At 34.6% G+C, this 16,075-nt stretch overlaps 1 protein-coding gene across 2 annotated transcripts in view; it reads right to left on the bottom strand.

Moving 5' to 3' along the window:
- Pias1 (protein inhibitor of activated STAT 1) overlaps positions 1 to 16,075 on the bottom strand; it is a 129,274-nt gene that overhangs the window by 37,936 nt on the left and 75,263 nt on the right. For both annotated transcript variants that reach the window (XM_027924012.3, XM_027924017.3), the window contains exons 3-6: positions 9,432 to 9,516; positions 9,143 to 9,190; positions 2,695 to 2,785; positions 1,914 to 2,048 (exon numbers count right to left, since the gene is read on the bottom strand). In XM_027924012.3, the coding sequence (XP_027779813.1) occupies positions 1,914 to 2,048; positions 2,695 to 2,785; positions 9,143 to 9,190; positions 9,432 to 9,516 (359 nt within the window). The remainder of the gene's footprint in view (positions 1 to 1,913; positions 2,049 to 2,694; positions 2,786 to 9,142; positions 9,191 to 9,431; positions 9,517 to 16,075) is intronic.

Genomic DNA, 16,075 nt, shown 5'->3' with positions numbered 1-16,075 from the left:
GTCACCACTTCTTCAGAGAAGCCCTCTCTGACCTCTCTCTGGTTTTTGTTTGTTTGTTTGTTTGTTTGGTGGGGCTAGGGATTGAACCCAGGGCCTTGTGCATGCGAGGCAAGAACTCTACCATCTGAACTATATCCCCAGCCCTGACCTCTCTCTAGTTCTAAGAACCCTGAAATAAACCATAAAATAACCAGAGTAAACATTTGATAAATTTTAAATAGAACTGATTTAATGTTATGAATTTTAATACAATAATTTAAAAACTGCAATTTTCTGAATTGTCCCAGAAAATGAATGCTAGACTAAGAAATAATATACACATTGTTCAGAAACATACCCAGGATATATAAAAAATTAAATATACAACAATGGTGACTTTAGAATCTGCATTTATTTAGTGTTAGAACTGGAAAACTAAAAAATAAAAATTTTTATCACATGGCATATGAATTTAAGATGGATTAAATATTTAAAGGCAAAACATGAAAGCTTAGGAGTCTAGAAGTTTAGCTTGTTTACATGAGCTTAGAAAAGGCACACAGACTAAGCATCATGGGGAGGGGAAAAGACCACAAAGAGAAAAACTGGTTAAGATTTAGTTTTATGATAATGTCAATCTCCTACACATTAAATAACTATATAAATTAAAACATAAGGCTAAGAAACTGGAAACAAATATTTGCAAGATGAAAAAAAAAAAACAGGTTAATTTGAAATTATATTATAAATGATATTGTAAAATTTGAAATTTTACAATATCATTTATAAGTAATCTCAGGCACACTGAATCACTGAGCCACATCCCCAGCCCTATTTTATATTTTATTTAGAAACAGGGTCTCACTGAGTTGTTCAGAGTCTTAGTCTTTGCTGAGGCTGGCTTTGAACTCGTGACCCTCCTGTCTCAGCCTCCCAAGTTGCTGGGATTACAGGTGTGTATCACAGCGCCCACCAGGCAGGTTAATTCTTAATATATGTAAAACTCACAAAACAGTAAGAAAAAGAATATTAGAGAAACAGGCATGGATACAATTTTAAATGTAAATAGTTACAAACTTAAAACGTGTTCAATCTCAATAATAAAGGAGGATTATCAGGTATACTGCACACCTAAAATCCCAGGGACATGGGAGGCTGAGGTGAGAGGATTTCAAATTTGAGGGCAGTCTCAGCCACTTGGTGGCTCCAAATGAGAAAAAAAGGACTGAAGATATAGTTTAGTGGTAAAGAGACCTGGGTTCAATTCCTATTGCCTCCAGGAAAAAAAAGAAAAAAGGAAACTAATTAGAATGGTAATGATGGTAAAGATTTTTTAAAAGATAATAAGTGTTGACAGGTACGCAAATAAATACTAACGGAGAGTAAATTTACATATTTTTGGACAATCTGTCAATGTACACAAAATTTTCTAAAAATTCTGCATGCTGACTTACCAATTTCACTTCTGATAATTTACTATAAGAAAACTGTCACGTGTTTGCATGTGATAATTATGAAGTAGCTATTATAGATACACTAGATAATAGCTATAGATACTAGGATGGTCTTCAAAATTTTTTTTTTTTTACTTGACAGACAATGAATAAATCAATGAATGAAGTGTTCAACAATAGAAACTATGCTAAATAATGGCATATTATACTGAAATAAGATGTAGAAATTTAAAATACAAAAGAAAATGTAATTATACAGGAAAACAATTTTGATAAATTGCTGAATGAAAGATCAGGTGATAAAACATTTGGTTCTGCAGGATCCCACTTTTCAAATGGGAATACATTGAAAATTCATTGTTAGACAAAAATCTTTTTGCAACTCATTTTACAATATCATTTATAAGTAATCTCAGGGAGCCATGGTGATCTACACTTTCTTAAAATACAAAAATCTGGTAAAAACAATTATTCACTTACTCTTCCAATTTCTGCAGTCCATGAAACAACAATGGTGTTTGGTACTGTTGTGGACAATCGGACAAGTGAGGTGATATTAATTGGTCGGCTGGGTCGCTTTGGTTCCACACCATTTTTAGTAGGTGGAAGGTAACCCTAAGAAAGAAATATAGTTTATTTATACTTATTATTCCCACAACCATTTCAACTTTCATTTCTTAAAAACAAAAAGCAAATACCACCAACCAAAAAAAAATCCTACAAATCATATACTCGAAAATATGAATGTTTTCATTACAAACAGTGAACGTTTTTATGAGTTTATTACTATTTCTCTAAACCACCTCAGTAAGCCTAAGAAAAACATTAGTGATAAAAATTCAAAATTTCTCAAATTTACGAATCAGCTTATATCAGTATACAATGAGTATTTTCAAGTGACCAAACAGTTCCCATCCTCCTCCCCTAAGTAAGGAACAGCATTGTTCAAATCTCCATTCTACCACAGATTTACAGTTTAACATAAACATTGTTGAGATTTTATTGAAACAAATTCTCCCTGTCCTCCAACATAACACCAAAGGTACCATGTCCAACTTCAAATCCTAAACTTTATCTCCATAGCTGTCATAGCTGCTAAGTGTACATAATTGGTACAAGTGTTGCAGCCAGTTGTAAAAATAAATATACAAAATAAAAATATTTTCCTAATGAAAAACTAATTAACAACAGCTGTCATTACTTATTTGATAGTTATATTGATAATGTATATTAAAAATAACATTAAGGTTTTAGGACTTACTGGAAGGCTGCAAGGTTTTGTATTCACTTTCACACAAAGATTGGGCGGGAAGTGATCTTCTTGTGGACAACTGGTTTCAGATAAACAAAACCTAAACAATAAAGGTTAAGTTTAACTTCCTTTATTAAGGGATAACCTAACTAATATTTTTGTTCAAGACCTAACTTAAAAGATGATCAACTTAAAAACAACAAAAAGGGGAAAACTAAAAACTGGACATTTCACACAATGATAAAGCACATTTGAACAGCATTAGAATACAGGTGGTGCTAGAACAACAAGACTGAACTGCAGGGGTCTACTTATAAGCAGATTCTTATTTTTTTACTTTTGTTGTTGTTGGAGATTTTTGACAATTTGAACAAACTCAAAAACTAAGCAGCCTGAAAATGTAAAAATAAATAAATAAATAAATAGTTAGGCATAAGGTATACATGGATAGCTGAGTATGGTGGCACACTTCTGTAATCCCAGCTATTTGGGAGGCTGAGGCAGAAGATTGCAAGTACAAAGCCAGCCTCAGCAATTTAGCGAGGTCCTAAGCAACTCAGTGAGACCCTGTCCCCGCCCCCCCCAAAAAAAGGGCTGGGGATATGTCTCAGAGGTTAAGTGCCCCTGGTTCAATCCCTGTCCCCTGCCCCCCCCCAATTAAAGGGGCCATTTAAATAATTACATGTAAATATTTCATTCTGGGAAACATAGCAAGAGCCTATCTTAAAATGAAATAATAAGGGCTGGAGATATAGCTCAATGGCAGTGTGCTTATACAGCATGTGCAAGGCCCTCCTGGTTCAATCCTCAGTACTATCCCAAAATTTAAAAGTTAAAAAAAAAAATGTAGGTAATTATCTATTTTATCATTTACTACAATGAAATACAAAGTTAAAATTTATGCACATAAACAGACTTTATACATGGTACCACACTTAGTCAAAGGATAAACACACATGAAGATGCTTAACTACAAATTAACTCTAGTACATTCTATACTACTGTAATAATTTTGTAGGCACTTCCTGTTGCTACTGCAGTGAGCTTAAGTATCTGTTTAAAAGGCACTGTGATTTAAAAAAAAAAAAAAAAAAAAAAGCCCTGCAATGCTAATCTCTGTCCCTGGAGTAAATTATCTATGATAGTAAAAGGTGTTAATTGACTGTTTGAGGTTATCAGTAAGGCCCATCACTAATGTCAACAATTATTAAGTAGTTCAGTTTTCAGGGAGTCAAGTTATATAATTTTTTTTTTTTTTTTGGTATTGGGGATGGAATCCAGAGGTGCTAAACTACTGACTGATCCACACCAAAGCCCTTTTTTATGTTTTATTTAGAGACATGGCCTCACTAAGTTGCTGAGGCTGGCTCTGAACTTACAATCTTCCTGTCTCAGCCTCCCAGGGAGGCTTACATGTGTGCACCACCACGCTCAGCTATACAAAGATTCTTGATGTGGGGGCGAGGGAAGGCTGGAAGATTGGCTCCATTAGGCTCCCAACCCTAATTATTTATGAGTTAATTAAAAATAATTGTCAACTATCAGATTGAGCAATCACAACTATCATGCTGTAGCTGTCTTCATGATAACTGTTGTTTATTTAAGTATGTTCTACGAGTGCTAGCTGTTCAGGTATTAACAGATGTTAAAAAGAAAAAAGTTCTGTACTCAAATAAAACTAAGAAATTCTGATTCAAAACAATTAAAATTGTGTAATATGGAACTTCTTGGTTTTAAATAGGCTCATGTACATTATGGATCTCTAAGAAGATGACAGAAAACATAGTATTTCTGAAATCTGTCCATGAAATGCTTTTTGGTTCTCAGCTGAAAACACTAAAAATGTTGTACCTAGGACCAAGGTCTTATCCTTAGCAACAAGTTCTGTCTACCAAGCCAAAGTATTCCTTTATTTTTTGAGAACTGAAGAAGTTGAATAATAACGTCATTTATGTTATAGCTACATGAATTTAGAATAATATTTCAGGAACTTACTAAAATATTTATACCTAAATTAAATGCATAAGATTTTGGGGAAACCAAGGATAGCTATATAATTTATAAATCCCCACTCTATTCATTCATAGATATAAAAATAAATTATTTCTTTGCTATTAAAGACATCTATTAATTATTAATTCCTATTCCCAACATACACCTGAGACTCATTCCACTTTTATACAATGCTCACAGCACCTTTGATATATGGTAGGGGGAATCCTATCTCTGAAGTCTGAAATATTCATCATTTGCAAACATATTCTATAAATACCTTTGGTATAAATACCTTTGGTATAAAACCTGCCAATCATGGAATCTGGGTGTGGGGATGGTTCAAAAAATTGGAGAAAGTTTTCTATGTAAAATTTTATGAGCACATATATATGTTCATTTTTAGGGAAGACAATCCATAGCTTCTAACAGATTCTCAAAGTCATTACAGAGCATAAAAAAAGTGAAGAATTACTGATATCTACATGATTTTTTAGAAATATACTTAGCAAACAGACATCAAAGCTCACAGAACCATCTCTAACTCTAGCAGGACCTTCCATTACAGGCTAAATTTTTATACTTCAACAGTAAGAGGATGTTAGAGTTTCCAATTACTTCAAAGCATGGTCAATTTAAAACATGAACACTGGCTGTCTGAAGCTATAGGAAAAGAATAATTTATATGAGAACTTGACTCCTATTCCATGAGGTAAAAAGTGAAATCTAAACCACTTCAACAATCTGAAAGGGAAAAAGATAAAAAGGGAATAATAACAGAAAGTTTCAGCTGGGTGTGGGGTATACGCCTGTAATCCCAGTGAACTGGGAGGCTGAAGCAAGAGGATTATAAATTCAAGGGGAGGCTCTGTAACTTAATGAGAGCCTGTCTCAAAAAAACAAAAAATAGCCAGGAGCAGTGGTGTATGCCTGAAATCCCAGCAGCTTGGGAGGCTGAGGCAGGAAGATTTCAAGTTCAAAGCCATCCTCAGCAACTTAGGGGGGCCCTAAGCAACTTGGTGAGACCCTGTCTCTAAATACAAAATAGGGCGGGGAATGTGGCTCAGTGAGTGCCCCAGAGTTCAATCCCCAGTACTCAACCCCCAAAATAAATAAATAAAATTGTAAGAGGCTGGGCATGAGGCTTAGTGGTTTGGTACCCCTGGGTTCAATCCTTGGTATGCCCCACCCCCAAAAATATACAAATTAAAATAGACTAGGTGTCTAATAGAGAAAATGTTGACCTTAATTCTGATAAAATTATTTATGTTTTAGACAAACATTTATAATGAGAACAAATAACTTAAATAATACACTGGGGTTACTGGCCTAGCCATAGAGGGAGGGGATGAGATGAAGACTATTTTATTAAAACACAACGAATCAAACATACACACACACACACACACACACACACACGGCTGGGTTTGTGGCTCAGTAGTAGAGCAACTGTCTAGCATGTGTGAGGCACTGAGTTCAAGTCTTAGCACCACATATAAGCAAATAAATAAATAAAGATCCATCAATAGCTAATAAAAATATTTTAAAAACACACACAAAATCACATAACAGATACCAAATAAAACAAAAAAAATTTTATCAAGTTCTGGAGATAAATCTGAATTATCCATTTTTAACTAACATGATTCCCTTGGAGAGGATGTGGAGAAAAGGGAACATTTCTACACCGTTGATGGGATTAATTAGGACAACCACTTTGGAAATCAGTATAGAAAAAAAAAAAGGGAAATCAGTATAGAGGTTCCTCAAAAGATTAGGAATGGAACCGCTATATGACCATAAATCACTCCTCAGTATTTGTCCTAAAGAATTGAAGTCATCATGCTACAGTCATATATGCATACCCATATTTATAGCAGCACAACGCACAACAGCCAAACTATAGAACCAGCCTAGGTAACCATCAACAAATGTATGAATAAAGAAAATGTGGTGGTGGTGGTGGTGGTGATGGTGTGTGTGTGTGTGTGTGTGTGTATGTATAGGCAATGGAGTTTTGTTCGGCCATAAAGAAAAATGAAATTATGCCATTTGCAGAAAAATGGATGAAACCTAAGAAAATTATGTTAAGCAATCTAAGTCAAGTTCAGAAGGTCAAGGGTCATGCGTTTTCTCTCATACATGGAAGTTAGAGAGGAAAAAGGAAAAGAAAGGTGAAGGTGGAGCTCATGAAAATCAAAGATGAGTAGGAAAAAGAAACCAAAGAGTGGGTGGCAGGGAGGGAGAAGGAAGTGCTGGGGGGTGATATTGGCCAAATTATACTGCTATATTATGAGTATGTAACAATAAATACCATTAAAATCAGCAACTATACAATGCACCCAAAAATGTGGAAAGAAATAAAATAATAATAGGGGAAAAAAGATTCCCTTGGACTCTGAATTTGACTGCTGATCTATTTTAGAAAGACGACAGTGTTTCAAAACAAGAACATATGTTGCTGCTTTAAAGAAGGCATGCATATTAATGTAAAATAAGAACTAGGTCTTTTATTCTAGAACTATAGTTTTCAAGGTTTACTTTGGTCTTAGAAGGCTTTCTTCAGGAGAAAGGGAACCCACACTTCAATTATGCAAACATAAAAGAAAGAAAAGGTAGCACTACTTGGTTCCAAGTATGTATGTATTTGGAGTAGTAGGTAGTAAAAGGGAAGGGATAATGGCAGTCAGAGTGTGGGACCCAAAGGGTGGCTCCATGCAACAATTTGAGAACTACTTTTTTAAAGGATAATGCCACATAACATTATGTCCGAACTGTAAAGTAAATGGCTGAGACAGATAATATAGAAGATTGCAGCAATTCCTAATTTATTATGAAGACATGAGAATTTTGTACTTTATTCAGTCTTTATCATAGTCTTTCTTGAGAGAGGATACAGTATACCTTTTATATAGAATAATTTTTGAAAGTGCCTTCTAAAACTAAGATTATCCACTAGTTTACTTGGGTAAGGTTCTGTTGTATATTACTTTTATTTTCACATACCCTCTACCCCATACTGCAGATTGAATCAAGGCAAGCAGCACTCCACCAGGGAACTACACCACCAGACCTTCCTAAAAACTTTGAGACAGGATCTTGCTAAGTTGCTCAGATTGGCCTTGAATTTGTGATCCTCCTGCCTCAGCCTCCCAGCAGTTGGGATTATAGGCCTGTAACCACCACACCCAGCTGTCAAATTGTTTTATAACATAAATTTTTAAAATTTTTTTAAATTTAAAGCTAATAACCATAGTCATATCCCTTTTAGAATCTTCAACTCAAATCTCTGTTTTTCACTCACCATTTTAAAGACTAGATCAGATCAGACATAGTGGGGCGAGGGGATAGAGAAGACTGAAGGAACACTGGTTTGTGCAGAGGGGAGTGAGGGAAGGGAGGGGCTATGGGGATGGGAAGGAAGGTAGAATAAGACAGACATTATTACCCTATATACATGTATAATTACACTACAGGAGTGACTCTGCACCATGTACAACCAGAGGAATGAGAAGTTGTGCTCCATTTGTGTACAATATGTCAAAATGCATTCTACTGTTGAGAGAGAGAGAGTGAGAGAGAGAGAGAGAGAGACAGACAGACAGACAGACCAGATCAGAGGTTTTCACAGTGCTCCATGAGATACAGAGCAGGAATTTAGATCTCTTTCCTAACTTACTGCTAAATTAATAATTTGTACATTTGATTTAGCATCTGATTATTGAGACTAAGCTGTTTATTTTCCCCATGATATAGGGTAAATAACTTACTGAGGAAAATAAACTATTTCCTCTCTACCTCCTATTTCAGTAAGAACAATGTAGAATAGCTGGGTTTGTACACTGAATAATCAGAGCAGCATAAAATTGGTTTATATAAGTAAGAGAGATTATTATAAAAGTTTCTTGGTAATTCTAGAACGAAATGATTGGGCTATTAAAAAAAAAGAAACTAAATAAGGAGCAACTGTGAACTCAATGGTGGAAAATTTTCTGATCGCCACTGAAAACTTTCAAGAGATTTAAATGTTTGATTTAAAATATATAGTACAAAGCAAATTAGAATACTTGGTGTTTGTAAGTCCATGGGATACTACAAACTTAAGTACTAGTTCCTTATCTACAATTTTGCCTCTTATGCAGTAAGATCCTTCCTCTTAAGACTGAATATTTCTAAGAGCTGACCACTATGATATTTTAAAATATCATTAGCTAGAACTTCTTAACCAACTGAGGGCAACCAAGGTGGAGAAATGTAGTTAAATATGCAACACACTACTTGTTAAACTAAATCTAAAATTAGATAAACATTAGGACATCTCTTAACAGGAGAATGTTTTCCTTACCCAAATACCTATGCCCAATATTTCTAATATATTTATTTAAAAAACGGGTAATTTTTAAAATAAATCTTTAGGGAATATTATCTTTTAAACTCTGAATGTGTACTATAGTCAACACTGTACCTTAATTGGACCTGCACTGTGAAGTCACATTTGGTCCCAGAAATATCCCTAAAATAGAATAAGAATTACAGTTATTTTCAAAATATGTACGTGGAAGCTGATTCAAAGATACATTCTAGAGAAGTTTTTCAAATTATCAGAGATGTAACTATTCTTAAAGTAAGTAACAGATTATAATAATATTTTCAACACTATTATGACAACTAACATTAACTTACTCAACACATTGTTTTTAAAAAAATCACTTTATCAAAGGCCAAACTGCAAATTACATCTGAGGACAACTTACATGGAACTACTGATTTGTTGCACTTGTTGTGGTGTCAATGCAAATGCAAAACAGGTTTCTCGAAAGCGCTGACTGTTGTCTGATGCTAAAGAAGACAAGAATTATAATTTTAATTGTTAGGTATCAATACAGAAGACAATAGCAAAAAGCACAGGTCTTTAATTCACTGAAGCATATTCTAGAATTTAGATACCAAGATAATTAAAGCACTGAAAAATAAGAAGTATGCTATTATAATATAATAAACACAAAGATACAAAATGACTAACATCAAAAATTAATGCATTGATTAGAATTCAGAAAATAAGATGAATTAATAAAAATGATCACAAAATGTATGCACACATTAAGAACATGTATAAAAACATATTGATGTTTAATTTTATTTAAAATAGAAGAAACTTATTTAAAGATTCATGGTTTATGAGTTCGTAACAATATCTGCCTTGAGACCTACCATGACAAGATGGCATTCAATATTAAAGGCAAATGAAGAGTTTCATCGTCTCCTATTTAACTATTATCATACAAGTTTTATACAATAAATATCATATATAGCTTCTCTTATTCTTTGATGACTTCACTTCAATGTTTGCTTGTTATTATCTCGAAGAAGGAAAGAATTATAAGAAGGGAAGGAAAGAGAGAGAGAGGAAGTGATGGAAGGGCATAGCAAAGGGAAAGATAAAAAAAACATCAAGTGAACACAGGCTGGAGCAGGGACTCTTAAGCTACGCTGGCTCTTTCTGTACTGCGGATGGAAGGAAGGGGTGATCTATCCCTGAGCTACATCCAGATTCATTTATTTATTTACTTATTTATTCATTCATTCATCCCTTTATGGGTATGAGGATGACTGAACCCAGGGATGCTTAAACTCTGAGTCATATCCCCAGCCCCCTTTTTCTTTTTAATTTTGAGATCAGTTCTCATTAAGTTGCTGAGGGTGACTGAATTCTGGCTCATCCTGCCTCAGCCTCCCAAACTGCTGGGATGACAGGAATGTACCACCATGCAGGGCTAATCTTTTTATTTGGGAACAGGGTATTGCTTTGATCACCCCAAGCTGACCTTGAACTTTATGCTGGTTCTTTCTATGATATGAGAACATAAGGAGAGGGTGTCAGTTTGAGGCCAAGAAGAGGCCTCTCCCCAGACATCCTGATCTTGGACTTCCAGACTCTAGATCCTGAGAAACAAATTTCTGTTTATAAGCAAAAAATAAAATAAACCATGCTGTGTGATCAACAATAGTTCTACTGGCTTTCCCTGTATATACATGTGTGCATCTATACAGGTGCACATGTATGTATATATTTATATACACACGTGTATATATATGTATAAATGTACAAACACAAATGTATAGAATATAACCTCAGTTCTTGGCACAAAGAAGCATTGGAGGACTATTATTTGAGTAAAGGAATACAAAATCTAAGAAATATCAGATTAAACTACTTAAACAGTCCTTTTCCAGGGCAATTTCCTAGAATAAAGGCACCACTGAGAATAAAGGGCCAAGGAGTTCCTGGCCTGTGAGTCCCTTAAGACATGCTAGAAAAGCAAATGAGGTTGGCTACTTCAGTCTCTTGCTTAAACTGGGTTTGATACTATTTGCAAAGCAGAACTTCCTTTACAACTGCCACCCAAATTATAGTATGTCATATCTAAAAATCTGTACAAACTGGGCATGGTGGCGCATGCTTGTAATCCTAGTGGCTCAAGAGGCTGAAGCATGAGAATGGTGAGTTCAAAGACGGCCTCAGCAACTTAATAAGACCTTGTCTCTAAATAAATATAAAAAGGCCTAGTGATGTAGCTCAGTGGTTAAGTATCCTTAGGCTCAATCCCTAGTACCAAACAAACCCTGTATAAAATATATCACTTATAAAACAAATGAAAAGGTGCCCTGATATAAAATTTCATCTTCAATGTGTGTGTGTGTGTGTTTGTTTGCTTTCCCCTTGATACTGAGGTGTGAACCCAGGGGTTCTCTACCACTGAGGTACAAGCTCCAGCTCTTTTAAATCTTTCTATTTTAGATAGGGTCTCATTAAATTACTGAAGCTGTCCTTGAACTTGTAGTCCTCCTGCCTCAGCCTGCTTAGTTGTTGTTAGGATTATAGGTGTGTACTTCCTGCACCCCGTTACCAGTATCTCTTAAAGGTCATATTTGTGTTTCTGCTTTATGTGCTATGAGAAGGCTTTTTCCTGAAAGAATCTATCACCAAGATCAGCTGCTAATCAGAAAAGGTTATCTTAATTGTGAAGTGTCAATCTGGCAATGGCCAATAACTAAGGGCCACAATGTAGAAAAGCAAACATTTCCCTGACAGCAATGTGACTAGCTCCTTTGCTTTTCTGAGAATATAGCCCCATAAAGATTCTAGTCCAATAAGCTTAGACTAATTTAAATCTTTGGCTCCATTATAAAACAGTGCTAAAGTAATTTCCCATGTACAAAAATTTACATTCTCTATAGAGGCAAAATTTCAGATTCATTTTAGAATATATAACTATAGTGTTTGTTACAAACTGATTTAGAAAGAGATTATGGCTAAAATAATGAGAATAGTTTTCGTGCCGCACATAGAAATCAGGTTTATTACTTAATAATGTCTTATTTCTCTTTATATAGAGATTGTAATGCTCATGGGCTTGCAATTATGTATTTGGAAAACTGCTTCTCACACTGTGGTTTTCAGGCTTAATTCTACTATGAATGACAGTGAGGACTTCATAGTTTTGGTTTAAGATAGTTATCTAGGAATCTTTCAGGGACTAGCAAAAAGCTAGTAGCTCAGTGGTACAGTGCTTACATAGCATGAATGAGACCCTGGGATCAATTCCCAAGCACTGCAAAAATAAAATTAAATGCTTTTCTAAAGTGAGTTAAGCTACCACTAACCCTTCCAGAAAAATTCACACCAAAAAAAAAAAAAAAAAAAAAAAAAAATCACATCATCCAAAACAACCAACAATATTTGTGGCATGCGTTTCAGAAGGTACAAGAGACAATTCATAGGGATACAGGGAAAATATCTGTAAAATATTGAAACATAAATATGTAAATGTTAGATTTTTACATAGATCTAATTTATAAAAAATTTAAAATTTTATGCAAAACCTTACTTACCCTTTTTAAACTTCTATTTTTTCTGTTTTTAACATACATGATATTAGTGCAATGGTAACTCCTATGAACCTCAATTTTGTCATCTGAAAATCAGCCTAATGTCTTTTCATATACGGCATATGCCCAAGAATTTTGCTGAGGGGTACATCTGATCAGTAAGTTTGCAGATGACTGATTTGGAGTCCAACCTTCCCTTCAACATTTCTATTTATTTTTCATTAGAGATGATAGAGGAGGAGGAGCCATTACTTTGTCAGGAAGAAGATGGCTGGTGATGAATCGTTTAATAGTAAGAAAGCTTACAGCCAAATAGAGAATAGCAAAATATATTAGAAAGAAGAGACTACATAAACCTGGTTTTCCACTTATTGGCCATGTAACCTTAAGTACTTACATACTGTGAATCTGTTTCCTCTGATATTTTAACACCCCCATGGGGTTATTTTGAAGATAATAAGTAATATATTTAAAACAACCAACAATTTCCTGTCTGCTCATTTTTCTACTTATGTCCCTGATTAAATCAAAATATATAGTGTTGTACACTGTACAATGGGTACATTGATGCGGTACAGAACTGGCCTAAACTCACTATCCAGTGATACCCATTCTTCAAATATCTGAAGACAGCATTAATGTGCCCCTTCCTTTCTATCCCCTCTTCCTACTACATTTCAGATGATCACTAGCCTGATCTTCTCTAGAAATACCCCTGGTTGTCACATGATTTTTAAAGTGATAGCTAAAACTGAACATACTTTGTTAAAACCCGTATTATTTATTCAAAATATAGGCTGTCCTTCTATATTGGTCCACCCCCACAGTGGTCCACCCCCACACCTCCAGTGCAACTAACATCTTCCTTCCATTCAATGAAATATGAGTGGAAGCGTACAACTTGCAGCAGACAAAGCTTTAAGAGCCATCCTGTGTTTTGTCTTACTTTTCCTTCTTCCTTGATCCCAGAGGAAAGAACACAGCAAAGTCATAGTGCAACTGTAAGTAATATATAAGTGAGAAATGAACTTTAGTTGCTAGCCACTGAGATTTCCAGCTGCTTGAAAGTGACTGATAAATTATTCCAGGTGTGATATGCATATTAACTGTTATCATCTGGTATTGCTAATCTATCCAACAATCATAAAGAAAAGATGTAAGTCCCCTTTTTAGATGATGAGGTTCAGACTCAAGTACTAACAGGTCAGCTGGGTGTGGTGGGGTATGCCTGAAATCCCAGCAGCTCAGGAGGCTGAGGCAGGAGGATCGAGAGTTCAAAGCCACTCTCAGCAAAAGTGAGGTGCTAAGCAACTCAGTGAGAGATCCTGTCTCTAAATAAAATACAAAATAGGGCTGGAGATGTGGCTCAGTGTTCAAGTGCCCAAGTTCAATCCCTTATACCAAAAATAAAAATAAAAATAAACAAGTACTAACAGGTCAACGTTATACACTTGTAAGTATAAGAACTAAAACTAGAATTCATATCTACATGCCTCCCATTTCCAAAGCCCATGCTTTCTTTACAAAAAAGTCTATTAGCACCAGGCACATTGGCACAAGCCTGTAACCCCAGAGGCTCAGGAGGCTGAAGCAGGAGGATCTTGAGTTCAAAGTCAGCCTCAGCAAAAGCAAGGCACTAAACAACTCAGTGAGAGACCCTGTCTCTAAATTAAATACAAAATAGGAATGGGCTGTGGCTCAGTAGTAAAGTGCAATCTTTATTATTATGTTTGAAATACTGTATTGTATTCTAACAGGGACACGTGAAATTTTCAATTAATTCCCTGATTAATCATTTAGGCTGATCCTAAATTTTCACCATTTGAAACAACTCTGTGAACATCTTTGGGTTCATGGGTTTGTTTTTAGAAAACTGGGGGGATAGTTATTTTCTTTTGGTCAATTCTTAGTTACCAAGATTTTAAGATCAAAAAGTACGGTTATTTTTATGAAATCTCCTATATCACATTTCTGGTTTTTGTTTTGTATTTGCAGTACTGAAACTAAACTCAGGGCCTTCAGCATACTAGGCAAGATCTTTACCAATAAATTACATCCTCAGCCCACAAATGTGCTTTTCAAATGGTTGTTTTAGATATAAGATCATTAGCAATTTATGCATCTAATAATTGCACTAAGTCTGTCCAGTATGGGAGTGGTCACTAATTTAATGATTGATCAAGATCCTGGTAGAAGTTCAATTTGCATGTAAACATTTTCCATTTATTTTTGTTGAACGTCCTATTTAATTATCCAATCTTGTTCTGTATCTGTATACATGCTTCCATAGGGTATCATATATAAGAATATTAAAACCCTTGGAAATTTGCAACAAATACTTCTCCCAGACTACTTTTAAAATTTTTCATTTTGGCTATGTTTATGGATGACCAAAAGTTAAATTTTTATATAGTCTATGCACTCTGTTGACCATCTTCTTTTAAAATTCTTTCTACTAGGGCTGGGGATGTGGCTCAAGCGGTAGCGCACTCGCCTGGCATGCAAGCGGCCCAGGTTCAATCCTCAGCACCACATACAAAAACAAAGATGTTGTGTCCGCCGAAAACTAAAAAATAAATATTAAAAAGTTCTCTCTCTCTTAAAAAAATAAATTAAAAATAAATAAAAATAAGTAAAAAAAAAATAAAATTCTTTCTACTAATTCTAAGCTTATTTGATTCTTTTCTTATATTCAATCAGCACACAATTAAATAACCCTCCCTTCCCTATAGAAATGTTTACTTCTTTGATCATATATTAGATCTTTATTCCCAACGTGTTTCATTTCTGGGTTATCTTCCCATTGATCTTTTTTTTCATAGTGTTAGTATGGCTGTTATAAATCCATTAGGTTTTAATCTCTTATCATTATGTTTCACAATATTAATTTTTTTCAGAACTTTTAGATGGAGTTGAGACATATAATCATTTAGATAAATTTTCAAATATATTTTGATTTTTAAAGCCCAATGGAATTTTAAGTAGAAATAGAATAAACCTATGAATTATTGTCAGAACTGATATCTTCACAACATTAATCTTTCTTGTCTTGGAATACTGTACCTGTGTCCATTTATTGATATCCTTAAGGATTTATTAACATTACATAAATTAGTTACATAGTTTCCATTAATATCATTCTTAGCAAAAAAAAAAAAAAAAGAAAGAAAACCAGGAAAAATAATTCATATAATGGAATACTCTGCAATCAAAAAAGAATCAAGATGATTTCTATGTATTATATAGGAATGACTTCTTCAAAACACACATTAAAGTGGCAAAGACAAGATTTTTTGTCTTTGTGTGAGAGAAAAGACAAAAATATATAAAGCCATTGGCATTTGAGAAAAATGAAAGGATAAATAAAAAATTAATTAAAAATGGTAACCTATGGGAGTCAGGGAATGGGACAGCGAACAGGGAGAAAAATGAGTCTTTTGCATATACTCCCCCATCCACCCAGTACTGGGGATTGAACCCAGGACCTTATGATGCTGGGTTGGCATTG

The sequence above is a fragment of the Marmota flaviventris genome, chromosome 2, assembly GCF_047511675.1.
Source record: "Marmota flaviventris isolate mMarFla1 chromosome 2, mMarFla1.hap1, whole genome shotgun sequence".
Classification (NCBI taxonomy): Eukaryota; Metazoa; Chordata; class Mammalia; order Rodentia; family Sciuridae; genus Marmota; species Marmota flaviventris.
The sequence above is the reverse complement of the archived record's forward strand: the minus strand, read 5'-3'. Positions and strand labels throughout refer to the sequence as shown.